This window comes from Puma concolor, chromosome D3, assembly GCF_028749965.1.
Source record: "Puma concolor isolate L17-30 chromosome D3, mPumCon1.1.hap2, whole genome shotgun sequence".
NCBI classification, from domain to species: Eukaryota; Metazoa; Chordata; class Mammalia; order Carnivora; family Felidae; genus Puma; species Puma concolor.
Genome location: NC_141678.1, coordinates 33,182,884 through 33,203,300, shown reverse-complemented (window position 1 = coordinate 33,203,300; position 20,417 = coordinate 33,182,884). Strand labels below are relative to the sequence as shown.

The 20,417-nt window shown below is 43.7% G+C and overlaps 1 protein-coding gene across 5 annotated transcripts in view; it reads left to right on the top strand.

Moving 5' to 3' along the window:
* The window catches only part of LOC112868244 (piezo-type mechanosensitive ion channel component 2), a 473,665-nt gene that overhangs the window by 372,243 nt on the left and 81,005 nt on the right, over nt 1-20,417 (top strand). For 3 of the 5 annotated variants that reach the window (XM_086682442.1, XM_086682443.1, XM_086682445.1), the window contains 7 exons: nt 4,867-5,060; nt 7,089-7,249; nt 16,347-16,523; nt 16,774-16,899; nt 18,269-18,469; nt 19,181-19,385; nt 19,507-19,608. In XM_086682442.1, the coding sequence (XP_086538568.1) occupies nt 4,867-5,060; nt 7,089-7,249; nt 16,347-16,523; nt 16,774-16,899; nt 18,269-18,469; nt 19,181-19,385; nt 19,507-19,608 (1,166 nt within the window). Of the gene's footprint in view, nt 1-4,461; nt 4,495-4,866; nt 5,061-7,088; nt 7,250-16,346; nt 16,524-16,773; nt 16,900-18,268; nt 18,470-19,180; nt 19,386-19,506; nt 19,609-20,417 lie in introns of all 5 variants that reach the window. The other 2 variants (XM_086682446.1, XM_086682444.1) reach the window with 1 other exon arrangement.

Here is a 20,417-nt window from a genome sequence, read left to right as displayed (position 1 = left end):
GAAATAAGTCGATTCTTTTATTAAGTAAGTGAGCTTTCTTTCCCCCATAATTTCTTCCTTAATGCTCAGTGTTATTTCACAGGGAGAATAATGTGTTTGTAAACGTGAGTTCTGGGTGGAAGAAAAGACATACCTACATTCAACTTCTGGGTTGATCAACATTTAGACATGACCTAAAAAGGTGTAGGCAAGAGTGTTGGGGACAGTGGGTGACTGATAAAATTTTGATGATATGAATCATTGTGGGGAAGTTCCCACTGAAGTCATAAATAGAATAAATTGGAATGTTTTAACAGGAGTAATGGTCATTTCTGTCACATATGCAGATATTAGAGTCATCATACCCAATCCTGTCTAGTAGATTTTTTTTAATGTTTATTTATTTTTGAGACAGAGAGAGACAGAGTGTGAGCGGGGGACGGGCAGAGAGAGAGGGAGACACAGAATCCTAAGTAGGCTCCAGGCTCTGAGCTGTCAGCACAGAGCCTGATGCGGGGCTTGAACTCAGTAACCTCGAGATCATGACCTGAGCCAAAGTCGGATGCTTAACCGACTGAGCCACCCAGGTGCCCCATGTCTAGTAGATTTTTTGAAGGAATTACTACCACACACATTCAATATGTGATATTAAACTTACAAATAAATTGCTCATCTGTGTCTATAGTCTTCTAAAAGTACACATTCTAGAAAACAAGCAGTATAGATATTCTTTATTACTTATAAACACCAGAAATTTGCAAGATATCTCTTTTTTCTAATAGTCTAATGAATGGGGTGAGTGCAGTTTACATTACCACATATTCCAAATTAGAATAGTTATAAATAAATGGAATTTAGACTAAAGAGATTTTACCGTGGTAGACTCCATTTTCTTTAATATGTGGCTTAATATATTGAGTCAAAGTCAGTTCCTAGTATAGAATTAAGCCTCTTCAGTTGTCCGTGTATCATAATTTGTTTCTTCTGTTTCAAATAAGAATGCCATCCAGTACATAGAATCCATTCACCAGACATTCAGTCAATCACATTTTTGCAAGCGAGCCCAGTAGACTTAAGATGGGGTTTCTGCCCTTTAAAGGAAGAATCCCCAGAGCCATAATTAGAATAAAAGTATGTAGATACAATTGCAGAGATGCACATATTATGGACCGTATAAAGAGCTGTGGGTGCACAAAAGAAAGAGTGAGTAAAGACACAGAAGAACATCACCTGCTTTATTAGAATGCAGAAAGAGATATGGCCAGTCAGTGAGAGGATTACAGCTCAGAGCCTGCCTGGATAATCATAAAAGCAAGGTACGGAAGTTATAGGTGTAGATAAAGACAATGCAAAGAAAAGAAAATGAACTCCTTGGTGGGGAGAGGCCAGGCATGCAAAAAGGTGGGATTTGAGGAAGTGCCAGAAGGGCTTCTCTGAGAATCCAGTTCATCACCCTATTTATAAGTCTCCTTCAAGTGATGATTAGATAATTTGCCCATGAGGATCAATACAGAAATAGCAGTATTGGAAGTTTCTTTGCCAGAAGTTTCAGGGAGCGTGGTTACTAATTTAATTTTTGGGAAACCAGGATCCCTTTTTAAAATTTACTGGGCGGGGCAGGGGGTGGAAATATGTAGATTGAGGTACACAGGCTTTCCTGGAGACTCAGTCAAGCTGTTCAGGATGGCAGACCAGGGGCTAGTTCTGCCCATGAACTCCACATTGTGCAGATGGCCCTACCTCCACAGGAGCCCAGCCTCAGCAAATGTGGTGGGAGAGGATGGCAGACAGCAGAGGGTGCAGAAGATTGAGAGGGGTGGAGACAGACTCCCAAGGAAGAAACGTTTGCTCTTTTTCTTCCGAGTGGCCATTTTCATACACAGTTATGTTCAAGAATGTGCTGATGACAGAGTTATAGTCCAAGTTGAGCACCTGCCCCAGTGTCTAGTGTCCCTTACAAAGGCATGTTTCTAATTCCTCTTCATGATAGATATTATCAAAGCAGTGTATGCAAATCTATCGTTAGCAGGTGGTTCCTTACTTTAAAAATACTCCCTGTGTGCTAAACGCTGTTAAGAGCTTAACAGAAATCGCATGGCATCCTGTGAAGTAGGTGCTGTTACTCCATTTTATAGATCAGCAAACTGAGATTTAGGAGACAGGGTGGGGAGTTTTGCCAAGTCACCTGGCTAGTAAGTTCTCTAGTTGAGGCCTGAATCCAAGTCTTTCTGAGTCTAATGAACATGCTTTAACATTCTTCTGTATTGCCTTCAAAAAAACTGCTATGAAAAAATGGAAGAGAAAATGAAAGGCTTTACACAGCTGTCCTTTGGGCACTTGTTGGGCTGAGCACTGAGTGTTGAATGGAAACCAATTTGACAATAAATTATATTTAAAAAAATAAAATAAAAAATAATAATAAATGAAAAAATAAAAAATAAAAAATGCAAAAAAAGTCGTAAACTCCAGTCAGGCATTAAAAACATTTTTGTCCGTACACATTTTATGCATGTAGATTTTCTCATGCAATTTTTCAGTTAACAGACTCCTAGACTCTAGTCAACGACAGCCTGATAGAAGTCTCCCCTTTTTCCTTTGCCATTTACCAGCTCCTGAGGTTAGTCTGCTCCTGCAGGCAGCCGGCTGCCCTGTTTCCTCATAAGGATTATGTCAGACAGAAATGTGCAGATATTTGGTTTAGACACTCATATCTGATTCTCTTCTCTCCCCAGCATTATCTAGTCCCAGATCTCTTGTAAAGTGTTACGGGTTTCGAGAAGTCAATCTTTGGGACATACTCACACCAGGCTTACTCTAGTGTTTTTCTTTGATTCCTTCCTTAGCTAATCTCCCCTCAATCTGCCCTGCCTTTCGTACCACGACACTTTGGGGGCCTTGTTGCTCAGGACTTTTTGTTATGTAGGCAGAAGCAACAGCCTCAGGTCTGTAAGTTTCATTCCATAAACTAGCTCTAATTCTTGACAAGTTGTATTTCATGTCAGTATCAAGTCATGGCAGTGTTGACGTTGATGTTAGAAATGCACTCTGACACGGTCATACTTCCACCAAATGTCATCATGAGAAGTATCTTCTCACTTATAAGATGCATCACCTGGCAATGCTGACGAGAACACATAAATATCGACGGTTGTGTGACACCCGGTTGCTTTTACGTTGGATACCATTTCATACGCAGAGTCCTGACAAAGCAGGAATAGCACGTGTGCCCCGTGAGATCTGACATACAGTGCTGGTGTACAAACTATGGTACTGGAGTTTCAAGAGTGGAAGACGTTCTCAGAGACAGGAGGGTGAATTGCCTAGCTTTGGAAAATAAGAAAGTAGTAAGTCAGTGTAAGCCCTTCCACCAATGTTGAACCATCCCCGGGATGTTGTGTATTCATTCGATTAACAGTGTTTCTATAGTTTACCTGCTTGACACCCTGTTAAGAAGAATTACTTTTGAACGGTAACCGCTCTGAAAGTCTAAGGGCAATGCAGATTCGTCACAAGTTACCCAACATCGCAGGTGTGTTTCACATATAAAACCAATGAGTTGCAAGTAAGCTTAGATTTTTTTCTCTAGCCAAACTTTCTCACTTTATAGAACATAAAGTGAATTCCAGAAAGGTTAAATAATATACTCCGAGTCCACAGTTATACAAATAAAATAACATTATTAATTGTCTATCCCGTTACACACAAGCTGAAAGGTATACATGAATTTTTACAAATGGGGAAGACTTTTGGTATTTCCAGTAGACCTTTTCCTAATATCTAATTTATTGCCCACAAATATTCCTTCAAACTGGCTATGAGCCCAAAGATAACAATCTTTAACGATTTAGGAGGAAGATCGTACTCATTATTGTCCAGTATGAAATAAGTTGTAATGCTCTGGCTGCTGTCTGGGCTCAGTGAAACTGCCTCCCGGTGCCTCACTTGGGCTGTCACACACTGTGTCTTTACGACTGCGTGTCCTGCAGCTGATACCCGTGCCCACGGACTGGGATGTGATGCAGACTTCTTGCTCCTAAAAGCATTTCGCTTCCACTACATGTGCTTTAGATGATGGCAGAATGAGATGAGTCTATGCAAAGGTTGACTACGATTACGTATCATTTAAGAATGGTTTTTGAAAAGCCTATTAAAAGCATGAAGTGACTGGATTCTTGCGGGACGGTTTGCTACGTTACCAAAAAAAAGCATGACATGATTTGCCTCTGTAGTCTATACGTTCTCCCCTTTATAACCTACAGTCCTGTCCACTCTCAACTCAAGTCGCCAAGCCTAGGGTTCATAGCACAAGCACGCTATTGACGCCATCCTGGAATGCACTTGGCATTAGGACTTACTGCAACCGGCATACAGGAATGCGATAGTGGATGATATGTAGCATGATGTGTGATCTCTGACATTCCTTATAATTCTTCTGTTCTCATCTCCTTTTTTTTTCCTTTCTATTTCAATTACTTTGAGCAGCATCAAGAAAAAATTACCAATCCACCAAAATGAGTAAGTCCCCCGTGAAGCCATGAAATGCTTGCTCTACATGATGCCATTTCATGCTTCTACATCCTAAACTCTGACCATTTTCTCCTCCGGGAAAAATGTCAAGTTTAGGTGTCGATAGCTCTCATTACTGACTAATCACTAGAACCTGAATTGGAAAAGCTAACAAGACCTAGCTGAGTTTACAGTTTGTTTTTAGAAAGAGCTTAAAAAAAAAAAAAAAAAAAAAAGCGACCAGACGCTAACCACCCCACATTGCAAGGCCTGTGTACGTGCACTGATTTTCATTTTTGTTTATCCTCCTTTTACTTGCCCCTCACTCAAATCTCTCCTGGCGTTCTTTCCTCTCCTGACTCGGCTGCTCTCTGCCAACAGACTGGCCCACCCTGAAGGAAGCCTTCCAGACCTTGCCATGATGAATCTGACCGCCAGCCTGGAGAAGCCGGACTTGAAGAAGCTGGCTGAGTCTGGGGAGGACAAACCAGAGGAATGCCCTGAAAAGGCTGAGCTTGGGAAAGACAGCGAAGAAGAGGAGGAAGGGGAGGAAGAGGAGGAGGAAGAGACATCAGGTAACCCGCCCACTACCAGTAGCTGCTCAGAAAATCCTGGCTGACCGACTCAGTGAATGAAACTGACATGTGCCCGATGGATATATATTTGAAACAGTCTGAAATAAAAATTGGGGTGGGGTCTTTTTTGCGATTGTTACAACATTCCAGTTCTAGTTGCTCCCATCATTTCTGTGTGGTTCTGATTTAGAAGAAGAGAGCAGATGACTGGTTATCAACTACTGATCTGCCAGAGGTGATCCTGGCCAGAACCAGAGGGGTGTGGCTCTAACCTCTGTTCAGTAGAAAACCTGGGAAGGACATTTCCTACCGGCAGCAGAGGCAGGCAGCTGTGTAGAATTTCAGAAAGTTCTAGACAGGGCCTTTTCAAATGCATTCTCAAAAAAGCCAGGCTGGGACTTCTCCAGGGAACTGGTCATTGAGAACATATTTGTAATTCAGCCCTAATGTTTCAGGACCTGGGAACCAGTGAAGCACATAAGCAACAGGATGATTATCATTTGAAGCCAACTCCTAGAGGTGTTTCTCTTGTTGTTGTTATTTTAGGTTTTCTCCCTCCTTCTTCTTTAGGCTCTTTTTTCCTGTTTCTCTTCGTAGACTTGAAATAATGTTTAATAGGGCATGACGGAGATCTGGACCGCCGTGGTGATCAGGACGCCTTATCTGACAGCGAGCAGAGAACACGAGGCGCTTTACTCAGTTTAGCAGCTCCCAGACACTATGGGAGGAAAGATTGCATAGCCTTTGGGGTGGTGGCCTGGGGCATGACAGTGATGTGCTGCACTTGACTTTGCTGGTGTTCTGTGCTTTACGGGCTTAGAAAATGAAAAAGCACAAGGCAGAAGATCCCTCCCAAAGGCACACTCCCCCAAACCTGGTCCCTTTACTCCCTCATCTCAGAAGACCCCGAGAGATGCCCAGAACTGCCTTTTCCATATCTAAGCACTGGCTGTTCCTCAGGGTGAAGGAGCACCGAGCTCGGTGGGACCAAGAACCCAGGACTAAGATTTGCTGTCCTACTTCATGAAGGTTTTGAGCGTTACTAATAGGATCTCACTAAAGATTGGATTTCATTTTTCTGGCATCCCCCCACACACCTGCCCTCCACACCTCTAAAGTATGCTCAGTTATGACTGGAATCTTTGTATCGACTCTTATCTGAGTCACTTTGTAAATAGCCATTTTTCACGACGACGACTGAAACTTCACTTAAACTTTTCGGACCAAGTACAAGAACTGTTACAACCACCCCAGCCACGTGAAGAAGCTACTTAGACACGCTCAGGTCTTTATCTGCCTGGGCTCGTGAGCTTTTGTCTACACGTGTGGTGACGTGCTGATACCACAAAATGCTTCTGTCCTGACCTCCCTTTAGATGAACCAAGACAGCCCTTCTAGACAAAAGCATGACCCCAGTCTGCAAAATATTACTACTTGGCACAAGGTGGAAAGAGGGAAATGACTAATTTGCTTAAAAATTATTATTAGAATTCATCTGACCACATTTCATGAACTGGGACCGGGTCATTCAGACCCTTGGTGTTCATTCCCAATTTTGAGGAGGCTCGCTCTCCCAGGGCCACTGGTGAGCTTCAGCCAGGCTCTCTTTAAGCCCCGGGTTGGGGGGAGGTGGGGGTGGACGAGACTGGAACTTTTGGAAGCCTGGTTTTGGCAAGGAAGATGTCATTTAGAGGGAGCTCGGTTACTGAATATTCCCAAGAAACTAGGGAATTATATCTCTCAGCCTTAGAAGTAAATAAGGTCAACATTCCTCTTCACACTAACTTAATTAACAGGTGGATAAAAATCCTCGTCCCTCCGAGTCTCAGCATATGGTGTCTACATCATCATGATGTGGGATTCTTAGACCGCCCTTCCTCCAGATTTTGATATTCTTAGAATTCATCCGCTACTGTTATTTTGCAGTTTCTCATTCCAGTCTGCATAAGATATGCTTTAAATAATAATGCAAACAAAAAAGCCACCCACATTTTTTTATGCTCTTGGGTGAATTTAACTATTTTGCAGATTTAAGAAACAAATGGCATCTGGTGATTGACCGCCTCACCGTGCTCTTCTTAAAATTCCTGGAGTATTTTCACAAACTGCAGGTGTTCATGTGGTGGATTTTGGAGTTGCACATCATCAAAATTGTTTCATCGTACATCATCTGGGTCTCTGTGAAAGAGGCAAGTGAATGTTTGTTGTATCTTCAGGCCAAGCAGAACCCCAGTGGGTCAACATTTCCCGTTTCCAACTGTCCACGATTTTGTTTTAAGCATAATTCCCACTACCTTAGAACACCAAGGCTCTAAGAGGGCGCATACCCTTTGACATATGGAAAAATCAAAGGGCAGTTGCCCTGAGAGGTGGGAAGGATAGCAGGGCAGAAAGAGGCTCCTGGCTGAGTTCCTGATTGGCTTGTTCATGTCAGAAGGGTTACTTATTTTCATGTAGTCTTTGGTGGAACTGTGTGAGAGCAGGCTACTGTTCTGCAGAACCTGTGGAAATCTAGCTCCATAAACTGTGTGTGAGGAAAGCAAGAAGATTCCAGTTTACCAAGGAGTAAATTCAGCTTCCCAACTTTTTTTTTTAATTTTTTTCATGTTTATTCCTTGAGAGAGAAAGAGAGCATGAGCAGGGGAGGGGCAGGGAGAGGGAGACACAGAATCCGAAGCAGGCCCCAGGCTCTGAGCCGTCAGCACAGAGCCCAACACAGGGCTCACACTCATGAACCGTGAGATCATGACCTGAGCCGAAGTCTGACACTTAACTGACTGAGCCGCCCAGGAACCCCTCAGCTTCCCAAATTTAATAAAAAGTGTGGTAGAGTTCAGCTTGTTGATTATTGGGTGTTTTGTGACAAGACACAGTGTTTCAACATTGTACTGCAGTTCTGTTTTCTCATTTGGAAAGGGGAGAGGCATCATTCCGCCAACAAATCTATGATGCATACTGTGGAGAGATTAGCTCTCTTTCAGTTTGTTCAGCAGATAATTTCTGCATGTTTCTGATCTGCCTGGACTAGTTTTGAGTGACAATTCAAAAGAGTCTTTGCCCTATGAAAATTAAGTCAGGGAACTACTGCCTCTAATTTTTTTAAAAGTTAAATAATAACATCATACTACCTGAAATATTCATGAGAAGGTCACTAGGGATGCACCTTATTTGAGCTCCCCAGTCTAAACTAGACCTTTCTCCATTTTATACAAACCATCTGGAATGGATCTGTGATCACTGCCAAATGGGAACAACAACATAAACTGCTCTTCCTGTGAGAGATGTATAGAAGAGAGTGACATATACTCCACTGTTAACTAACAGTCTCCACATTAATTAGAACTAAAATCTCGCCTAATATGCATGTTCACTGAGGAAGAAGAAGTTTCAGCATTTTAACTGCAGAAGTAAATCTACCAAGTCAGACAGAATTTGAGGGTCAGAGTATTAAAACAGCAATGAAGGGACGCCTGGGTGGTTCGAGAGCATCTGACTCTTGATTGTAGCTCAGGTCATGATCTCACAGTTTGGGAGTTCGAGCCCCGCATCGGACTCTGTGCTGACAGCACAGAGCCTGCTTGGGATCCTGTCTCCCTCTCTCTCTCCCCCTGCCCCCCTCGCCGTCTAGTTCTCTCTCCAAATAAGTAAAAATAAACTTAAAAAAATAGAGAGCAATGAAGAAGGGCAAGAGAAGGCATTTGCCTAAAATCCACAAAGGCTGTTACTGAATTAACCAAATCTGATGCACAGATATCTTCTGATGGCATGAGAAGTTGTTGCACAGAAGACAATATTATGATGGGCCTGGGCGTTAAATGAAAGAAATTAGGGCACAGAAAATCCACTGTCTGAAATCCATCCTACAGAGTTCAGACAGAGAAATAAAAGAGTTAAATGATCCCACGTTCTTACAAATCCCAAATGTGTTTGTTAAAACCATCTTAATGAATCCCAAGAATGCCCTGTTAATAGACTGTCAAGTAGATAAAGCAACATGATCTGTTCACCCTGTTACACCATTAGGAAAATGGCCTTTGATAGCACATGACATTTCCTTCTCTAGGATCCATACATTGTGCACACTTCCAGGATTGTCCTTCCTAATTCCACCTCTTTCACCTGTAAGTTTAAAACACATCGGGGCACCTGGGTGGTTCAGTCAGTTAAGTGTCCGACTTCGGCTCGGGTCATGATCCTGCAGTCCATGAGTTGGAGTCTGACGTCGGGCTCTGTGCTGTCAGCTCAGAGCCTGGAGCCTGCTTCGGATTCTGTGCCTCCCTCTCTCTCTGCCCCTCCCCCACTCACACTCTGTGTCTCTCTCTCTCTATCTCAAAGGTAAATAAACATTTTAAAAAATAAAATAAAAAATAAAACACATCAGAGGCTCCTGGATCAGAGAAATTCTGCCCCCACTCCTACTAGCATCTGCCAGAGACCCCTTGTTGTGAGATGGTTAGCCCCCAAGTATATCAGCCCAGCTTCACCTGCTGTCATCCCACCCACATGAGGGGTTTCCGGCCCCAAAGGGTGAGTTCCTGCATGAGCCTTGGATGTCACGAGGTCTACCCTGTCTGCACGCTGACTTTGGTCTCTTGGCTCCCTTCATTGCTGATGAGTATTGAGGTCACTGGAATATCAAGGATCAGAACATGTGGGGTGGAATCATAAAACACACTTTATTTTGGACCTCTGCTGTCCCTTTAAAATGTATTGTACAGAGAAAGTTTTCTCCATGCCCCTGAATGCTAAATGCTGTCTGATCATTCCTAGGTAACACAAAGTACTATAGTTACCTCAGGTAGCAAACAGAATCTCACTTCATTAATTAGACTTGTCCAGCCACAGAAAAGAAGCAAACTCTCATCTCTCTCTCTCTCTTTTTTTTTTTTTTTGCATGAAGGTGGAGTGTTCCTATTTTTTATTTTTTTAAAGCTTTTGTTTAAATTCCAGCTAGTTAGCATACGATGTATGTGCAATATAGTGATTCAACCATTCCAGACAACACCCGGTGCTTTTCACAACAAGTGCAGTCCTTAATCCCCATCACTTATTTCATCCACCTCCCCCCTACCCCATCCCCTCTGGTAACCATCAGTCTGTTCTCCATAGTTAAGAGTGTGTTTCTTGGTTTGCCTCTCTTTCTCCTTTTTCCCCCTTTACTCATTTGTTTTCTTAAACTCCACACATGGGTAAAATCATATGGCATTCATCTTCCTCTGACTTATTTCACTTAGCAGAATACTCACTAGCTCAATCCACGTCACTGCAAATAGCAAGATTTCACTTTTTTATGGCTGAGTAATATTCCAGTGTGTGTGTGTGTGTGTGTGTGTGTGTGTGTGTGTGTATGTGTGTGTACATATATACATATGTATCCATTCATCAGTCATTGGATAGATACTTGGCCTGTTTCTATAATTAAGCTATTGTAGATAACGCTGTTATAAACACCGTGGCGCATGTATCCCTTTGAATTAGTGTTTTTGTATTCTTTGGGTAAATAGCTAGTAGTGCAATTGCTGGCTCCTAGAGTAGTTATCTTTTCAACTTCTTGAGGAATTTCCATACCATTGTCCACAATGGCTGCACCGGTTTGCATTCCCACCAACAGTGCAAGAGGGTTCCCCTTTCTCCACATCCTTGCCAGGTAGAAGCAAATCCTTTTCTAGTGGCTTCTTTCTTTCTCACACATACCTCCCCTCACTGCCTTCCTCCTTACCCCCACTTCCAGTGAACTAACTTCCATTACGTGACCTCCCGGGCTGAACCACAGCATCAGGCAGGAATGGTGGTGTGCTATCGTAGGACGGCCTCACACTGAGCTGGAGGGGATCAAATCTTCCCTTTCTCTCATGGGGCTCTTCTACCTCCTGGTTTCCCAGCATCCTCTCCTTCCAGACACTTTCCATTGGAGTCTCGTCACCCGTGCGGCCAGTGCCCCTGAGCGGGACTTAGAATAGCTCTGGGCACTCTCTCTTTCTCTGTCTCTCTCACGATTCAGGTCCAAAGGCAGCACTCACACTGCTAGTGTATGTGGGTCCCCATGAGGCAACTCCTGTGCCTACTCACCAAATCCCTGGCAGCCGGATTTCCTGGCTGAAGTTGGACATCAGTGTCCAGACCGCAGAGTACATGCATCAGCGTCTCTGCGTGGTGCTGCTTGGAGCTCCTTGCTCGCTTGGGGTTTGGGTGAAGAATGTAGCGTCCCTTCCTTCCCACCCCATCACCTCATAAGGGGGGGACTGACAGAAGCACCTCATACAAAGAAATTTCTTCACACTCTGTCCTGTCACCTTCACCATCTTGACCCATCTGTACCCTCTCAGAGTGCCTTAAAGACCTCTAAACGGTTTTCCATCAACGGTTTTGATTTGAAATGTCTACATGGCTGGCTAATACTTCATTTTGGAATCTTTTGCTTCCATCCATTCTAACTTGGTGCCTCATGTGGCTTTGACTGAAGTCTTTCTATACTGAGTACAGTTGAGGAAGAAAGACAACCATTGATTCTCGTAAGGAGCTGCATGCCAATCCAGACTATGATGTGTCTAAATCTGATCTGATTATAACAGAGGCAAGTGTATGGGGATTCTCATGGTGGGGGAATGGGCAGGAGGGGAACCATGTTGCACAGTTCCGGGGGCAGTGTTCACCTGCGAACAGCAACCCCCCAACGTTGTGCACCTCTGAGGTGTCGATTTATACCTGCAGGGGCCTCTTCTGCTTTGAAGGCTTGGCTTATCCTCAGCCAAAGAAGCCCATCAGCAATGACATTTGCTACATATATTTTCCATTTGTAGCTTATTGATTTTGATCAGCGCAAAAGATACTCTTTCTCAAACACTGCTAATCAGTAAATGGCAAAATGAGAACAAAGTCAACAACCCCAGTGAAGTCTTCATCCTTATCTAAGGTCATCAGCAAGGCCACTTGTTTTCACAAACTTTCGGGGTCATTTCTCAGGTCATTTTGGAATCAAACATTAAACCTTTCCAAGGCTATCATCATGGGCATCTGAGGAAGAAGAGGCCATGAGAAAGAATTTGTTGCAGAGGCCTTTCTTTTATTTTATTTTTTTAAGTTTACTTATTTATTTTGAGAGACAGAGACAGAGAGAGTGAGCAGGGAGAAGGGCAAAGCAAGAGGAGAGAGAGAATCCCAAGCAGCCTCTATGCTGTCAGTACACAGCCGGACACGGGGACGCGGGACTAGAAATCATGAACGGGGAGATCGTGACCTGAGCCAAAACCAAGAGTTGGATGCTTAACTGACTGAGCCACCCAGGCGCCCCAACAGAGGCCTTTCTTTTACATCACCTCCTCTTACCAGAGCAACACCACATAGGAAGGACCTAGATTTTAAATATATATAACACTGTCTTCTTTTTGTATGTGCAACTACATTCCTAGAAAGCTCTGAGAGATCAGGTTATTCTTTGAGGAAGGGGCCACACCTTATTTTAGTACCCTGAACAGCTCCTCCAGAGGCTGGCCAGTTGTGGAAGCTCAATAAATGTTTACTGACTGAAGGAAATAAATAAAACCTTGAAAGCTTGAGATTGTCCCCAGATGTCAGTTGATGTTTCATTATGATTCTCACTCTCACTCACCATTCATTTAGCCTTTGTTATGTACTTAAATTAAATTACAATAAGCTGAATGCTTATACTGTGCTAGACGTTGGCACAAAAGTATGAAAGACACATCTCTTGTCTCTGCTCGCAGTCTGATGGTCATGGCTGGCAAATGAAGCCAAAGTCACATTAACGGCCAGATTAGAGGGGCCCCCAGGAGGCTGTGAGTGCAAGGGAAGGGTGTCATGCAAGGGTGTGTCGCTGTGAAAGTGATCACCAAAGCTGCAGGTGCTCTGAGGGAGGAGGCCACCTGGGCCAACACACGGCTGGGGAACCACGGTTTTCAGGGACCTTTCTTTCAAGGCAGTGGCCTCAAGCCTTACAAATTTATATTCAGAGAAAATGGCGATTTGTGGAAAAACATTTTGTGAGGAAGGCTTGAGGCATAAAATTACTTTCCCAAGGTACTTGATAATAAGAATCACCTGGATACTTGTTAGGTACAAGGATGACCCAGCTCTTTCCCTAGAAATTCTGGTTCATCAGATATTGGTTGGGTTCCAGGTATTTGTCTTTGTTTTTTGCTTTTTAAAGGACATTTCACGAGATTCCTACCATCAGGGAAAGGATGAAACCGTTGTCAACCATGATTGTATTGAACAAAGTATGGTCCTTCTCCGAGTCCCTGTTGTCCCACCTCACAGATGCTGTTCAGTCCTCATTTTCCTGATTCTCTGTGACATTGGATATTGACAATCATTTCCTTGTCCTTGAAGCGCTTTTGTCATCTTCCAAAACAGCACACTTCTGTGGCCTCCCTTCTGCCTCATTCGTGGCCTCCTTCTCTTCCCACCAATTCCTCTCTTCCTTAGGTTTCATCTGCAGCCCCCTTTTCTGATTCTAGACCCCCTGTGGGTGGTCTCATGAGCTCCTGTGGTTCACTTGCTAATTACGTGCGAGAATTATAAATCTGTGCCTTCATCCTGTCCATTCTTTGAATTCCAGGCCCGTTTCTCAAAGTGACAGCTGGACATGACCTTATCCCTGAATGTCCCCAAAGCACCTTCAACTAAATATGTCTAAAACTGAGTCCCCTACCTCCACAGCAGTTTCCTATTAGATTACTCTACCACATGTCCAACCCTGTTCCAATCTTTTCTCCTGCCAGTATGTATTCCATCATGCAGCCAGAACCTCTTACCAGTGTATAAATATGATCCTGTTAATCCTCAACTCAAAAACCTTCACCAGCTCTCCTGTCCTCACAAACATGAGATATAGGACCCCCGTGATCTGGCCCTAGAGCACTTCGCCATTTTCTTTCCCAAACACCCTAGCCTACCTAGGTGGATTCCAAAGCCTTCTACAGGGACCCTGATCACAGTCCTCTCCTAGTGAGCTTCTTGCGTCACCAAGGACATCCACTCCATGCTCGCTTTCTCCAGAAGGCCCCATCCCTACAGTTCCTCTGCCTGGCTAACTCCTATTTGTACCTCTGGCCTCAGTTTAGATTGAATGCCCTTGAGCAATCTTCCCTAATCCCTGACTAGCCATTCAGCCCTGTGCTCCCGTACAGCCAGCATCAGCCCAGGCAGATATCCCCTCCACCATATTGTCATGAGCCCTTTATTCAGTTCTATTCTGCACTGCCTCATATGTTTCTTGAGGCCAGGGATCCACACAGGATATGATACTTTGAACCTAATTAAGACTTAATAAAATAGATCTTTTCTTCTCTTTCTCTAACACTCAAAAGATGAAGAGTTGTATGTAAATTCATTGTGCTGTTTTTATACTCAGTGCCTTAAATACATAATAAAAGGAATAATGAAGAGCCTTAATGTCATAGTAGCTTTACTAGGCTTACAGAATTAATTGAGGAGGAAAGGATGTTTTTTAACATCCCAGTTAACATGACACTTGCCGATGACTGAGGATGAGTCACTTAGCCATCAAAGTATTTTGTTAAAATGTAACATTTGTTGTGTTTGTGAGTGTTGTATACTTCACAGGGCAATATTTCTTTCCTCCTCAATTAATTCTGTAAGGCAGTTCTTACCACCCTAATATTTCAGCCCTTAATTCCCAGAGAGGTCCCTTGCCTTGGACAGTGACAAATAATTAAGTAGAAAAGTAGTAGCTAACAAATCACAGAATTAAATACTGTCCTGGAATCTCCACACTTCTGTTCTTTAGTTTTATAGACCAAACAGGCATCCATGTTTTTGATAGCCCATAGTGTGCTTAGCCCTTTGTACCTGTTGAATTTTATCAATTGAGCACATGCTGCTAATGTTAATTAATTCATGCCGATAATATTGAATGTCCTTAGGACATTACTTTAACAATATTAAGATATTATTTTAATCATTATTTTAATCACATGAGTGTTTTCCATGGATGAGTAAGATGGCTGTGCTTCCATATTGTTCAGCGAACCATTGGCTATGGAGAACAGTTGGAAATGAGTGGACATACCACCTGATTGATAAACATACATGGAGTCTACACCCAAGCTGCAGTCACTGCCTTCCCTCTTTACACCTGCCCCCTCCCCCCACAAGATCATATCTCAGTAGCGGCCCTGTCATCTTCTCAAGGCTCTGGCTCCCAAGCCAGAAACCTGGGAGGCATTCTTATGGCTCCTCCTTTACCCCACCCATCACCACCTCCAAGCCAACCAGCCAACAACTCCAGCTAGTTTTATGACCCATCTCAAATCTGTGACTCATCCCCGTCTCTGCTCCATTGCCCTAGTTTGGGCTCTGGTCATGCTCTCCTGGCAGCACATGTAAGCTGGTCTCCTCACCTCTCATTGAAGGTGATGTACCTCCATTCTTCAGTCATACTTATTTCAACAAATGAAAGTCTTTCCTGAAGATTTTCCCTGGGAAGTCTTGGCTCTCTATTTTCTTTTTGTTTGTTTTTTTTTATTTTTTTTTAATGTTTATTTATTATTGAGAGACAGAGAGAGACAGAGCATGGGCAGGGGAGAGGCAGAGAGAGGAGGAGACACAGAATCCAAAGCAGGCTCCAGGCTCCGAGCTGTCAGCGCAGAGCCGGATGCAGGGCTCGAAGTCACGAACCGCAAGATCATGAGCTGAGCCGAAGTCGGATGCCCAACCGACTGAGCCACCCGGGCACCCCTTGGCTCTCTATTTGCTGCACAAGGTGTTCATAGGCCATAGCATGGTTTAAAAAAGGTCCATAAAAGTTCAGCACCCAGCTGCATCTTGATCCTCATTTGCTGCTGCAGCTCACTGTGTTCAACTCCAGAATTTCCAGTTGTTTGTGATCATCTGTCCCTACCATGCCACCTCATGCTTTCCTGCCTTTTCTTATACATCCTTTACCTGGAATATGCTTCTCATCTTTCTTGGCCTGGCTGGCTTTATGCATCATTCAAGGCTTCGCTCAGGCAGTATCTCTTCCGGGAAATGTTCTGGAAGTTCCACATTGGCCAAGGACCCCCTCTGGGTATTCTCATAGAAGCCTGTTCCCATCTATAGTTGAGCCACTACTATGCTGTATTAACATATCCTGGTTATGTATCTTTCTGCCATATGAGATATCTCCACACATACGGCAACACCCTGTGTGTGCTGGGAACTCCATCAAACTCTGCTGAACTGAATAAGTCGAGTTGCCGCATTGTGTGGATGTTATGCCGTATTATGTATTTTTGTCCCCATTTCTGATTTTTATGTTTTCAGGTGTCACTGTTCAACTCTGTATTTTTGATTTCTTGGGCTTTTGCTCTGCCATACGCCAAGCTACGCCGTCTGGCTTCAAGTGTCTGCACCGTCTGGACGTGTGTGATCATCGTCTGCAAAATGTTGTACCAGCTGCAAACCATTAAGCCTGAGAACTTTTCTGTTAACTGTTCCTTGGTGAGCCTCAAAGAGAGGGGAATCTTCTTGACTGGGGCTTAGGGAAGCGAGGCGGCTATTGGGAAACCCATACCCCCAGGCACATTCTGCCTGGCCTTCCAGTCACCTCAGCCATGTTGGATATGTTCTGACCCTTCTTCTCTTCTCATGCTAAGTAAGATCTTCCCCCTGAAGTGGATCCTGTCCCCACCAGGTCCCTTTGCTGGAAGCTGAAGGAGAAATTTTTAACCCCATGTTCTCTTCTTTTCAGCCAAATGAAAACCAAACGAATATACCCATCCACCAGTTGAACAAGTCTCAACTCTACAGCACTCCTATTGACCCAACAGAATGGGTCGGCCTGAGGAAATCTTCCCCTCTGCTCGTCTACCTGAGGGTAAGGCCTCCGTCATGCTTCGCTTGTGCCTCTGCACAGTTAATGCCTGAGATCCTCTGCCTTGAGACCCCTGACATCACATTTGAGAGGAAGCTAACCTTTTTATGTGACATTTGGGGTCACCTTTAAAACAAATAACTAAGCATGGCCATCAGTGTTGCATTGTACCAAACAGAAATTGATCAAGTAGTTTGAAATTGATTGAATAAAGTATAACAAATGTAATATTCACTGGAATATGATGTAAAAGATTGTAGACTGATACTGTGAGATGTTGAACGATGTCCAAAATATATTCACTTTTAAAAAAAAAAAAGCAAATTTCAATACACCATATGCATCATATGATCTCTTCTAGATGCAAAGAAAAACATTAAGTAAAATATACCAAATTGTATATAGTGGTTATTTCTGAGAAGCAGCTGTAGATTTATGAGTAATTTTTGCTGTCTGAATTCAATTTCTCTATAATGTTTAATGAAAGACATGTATTATATTTAAAGGGAATACAATTTTAAACAACATATCTTTGAAAAGAAACTTGCAACCAGTCCTAACAAACAGAATGAAAGCAGTATATACTTTAGACTGTTCCTATTTTAGTTTGATTGGATGATCTGAGCAGTCTTCCTAACACACTGACAGAAACACTTTAAAAAAAAAAAGCATTTATACTCAATGCCTGGAATTTTTAAATGTACAAGGCATCCCGTTTTTGTGTGTAGCTTTCTCTTCTCATATGACAGACATCATGTGCAGCAATACAAATGCTCTCCACCATCAAGACCTATTATAAGGGTAAAAGGAGCTGGCATTTGAAAAGAGCAATCAGAACAGTGTCTGGCCACATAAGGTTCCATAAATGTTAACGACTTTCAGTATGATTCTGATTACTTTGTCATAAGGAGCATGCTTGTCAGTGTGCAGCTCTCGCTAGCCAGATCTCCGAGGTGTTAAAAGATTTCTGCTCCAGCTTTAGTGTGTTTCCCAGATGGCCCTGTACTGTTTTGCACCTTTACTTGCAAATGAGGTGGACCACCCTCCCCAGGCAACCGTTCACTGCATCTTCCTATGGGTAGTGTACTTTTCCAGAAACAGGTATGAGCATCACCAGCCCTCTGTCTAGAGTTTCTAGATCCTAGTATCACGGGAATCACCCTGATTGGCAGAATGCACGTAACTCCACCTCATTACCGTACCATAGGGAAAATGGACTTTGAACCCAAGGCTTTTATAGAGGGGGGATTTTATAAAGCATTGTTCTTCTAGACACCACGAATGGGAAAAGAAATAATATATTGTGGGGATTGTTTAAAATTACCCAGCTCAAGCGTTTGGCTTCGCACAATTGTGTTTTCTTGCTTTGTAGAATAATCTGCTGATGCTGGCCATTCTGGCCTTTGAGGTTACAATTTACCGCCATCAGGAATACTATCGAGGTCGAAACAACCTCATGGCCCCTGTGTCTAAAACCATCTTTCATGACATTACAAGACTCCATCTAGATGATGGACTTATTAATTGTGCCAAATATTTCATAAATTACTTCTTCTACAAGTTTGGTCTGGAGGTGAGTTTCTTTGCTGACATATATTTTTTTCTGTTTTCTGTGAAAATCCCAATCGCTGTTTTTGGCCAGTTGGCCACTGGAGCTTACTTGTACACCTCCATGCTGTGATGACTGTCTTCTTCAGATCAGCAGAAAGAGATTCTCCTAAAGGGTTAACCTGGCCTGGCTGAAAGTTTTCTGAGACCAAGGCCAGTGCTCCATACTCTGGAGCCATGAACTTGGCCCCTCTGGATCTCTGTAGCCTTACAGATGCATGAATACCACTTTGTCATTTTAACTGGTTTCTTTAATGTGTTATAAATCTTCGTGTTCTTTGCATTCTCTCTGAAAGTTTAACTTGAGCCAAAATGAACTGCTTTGACCTGAAAGGGTTGCGGTAGGTGCCTGTCTCTTAACGGAGCACATTTGGAACATGAAGAGATCATAGCTGTATTCTCTTCACAGTGTGAAGCGGTTCTTGCTAACAGTGATGTAGTCAGTCTTTCCCTTGGCAGTAATTTATATGCTATTTCAGTCTTCATGCTGAAAGACACCCCAAAGAGGCAAGACTTGGTGAACGTGTGTAGACAGACCTACCCTCAGGAATGCAGGTCTCTGAGGCACCTGCCCAGGGCTGACAGGTGACACCACTCCCCTTCTCTGTAAATCCGATTGTTTTTTGTTTTTTGGTTTGTTTTGTTTTTTTTTTTTCTTCTTTTCATCCTTATACAGACCTGTTTCCTAATGTCAGTTAATGTAATCGGTCAGCGAATGGATTTCTATGCCATGATTCACGCCTGCTGGCTAATCGCTGTCTTGTATCGGCGCAGAAGAAAGGCCATTGCTGAGATCTGGCCCAAGTACTGCTGCTTCCTGGCATGCATCATCACCTTCCAGTATTTCATCTGCATCGGCGTCCCTCCGGCTCCTTGCAGGGGTGAGTGGGCTCTCCCCAGGAGCCCGCCGCTCTTGTAATCAGCCCTTATGTTGTGGACAGTTGGGGCGAGGGCAGTGAAGAAGCGTATTGATTTTGCTCTTTACCACTTCCCTCCCTGCAGATTACCCATGGAGATTCAAGGGTGCTAGCTTCAACGACAACATCATAAAGTGGCTGTACTTCCCAGACTTCATCGTGAGGCCCAACCCCGTGTTTCTTGTCTGTAAGTGTTGCAGCCCCAGGGCCACGGAGCACTGGGGTTTGGTTGTCTCTTTGCGAAGTCTTCTTCATGTGTTATGCATTAGTGCCTCCCCCCTTCTTCCACTGCACTTTGCGATCATGTAAAAGCTTGTCTTGATGCATTAATATCACAGGTCCTTAATGGCTTCTACTTGCCCTATTACATTTGCAAAATTAATAAATAAACATTGGAAATACCATATCCACTTCCATGATTTTACCGCCCCCCCCACACACACCCAGTCTCCAGCGCCACCCCCCACCCCCGCACACACACCACCACTCCTCCGCCTTCCAGCAGGCAGACCGCAGAGGGAAGCCTTGTACTTTGTGAGGTGGGTTATCTCAGGCCGCTAGAACAGACAGACCAAAGCTGAAACTGAGAGGGTAGAAGCCAGGAAGATGCTACCCAAACTGCAGTTGCTCTGGTGCCGGGCTGTAGCCCCTGGCCCTTCCAAGGGCAGGCTGATGGTCCCAAGGTTGGAGCAGCCCCACCTAAGATGAGAGGGTCACCTACAGAGGGACCGTGCTGCCTACTCACACTCAGGTTGAACATAAAGTACGACGAAGCCACTGGTGCTGGAGGCTGCCAGCCTGTAACTGGCCATGATCTTCACCTGAGCTCCCTGCCTTCGTTGCCGTGTCCACTCCAGAAAGGGTCTGGTTATAAGTACAATGGGGATCCCATAGAGGATGAAGAAAACCGGAAGTACCTGCCTCTACCATAAGTAAAAAGATAAAGATGGAGAAGTGTACTTGAGTCGCCTCCTCAAAATTCTGGTGGGAGATAAA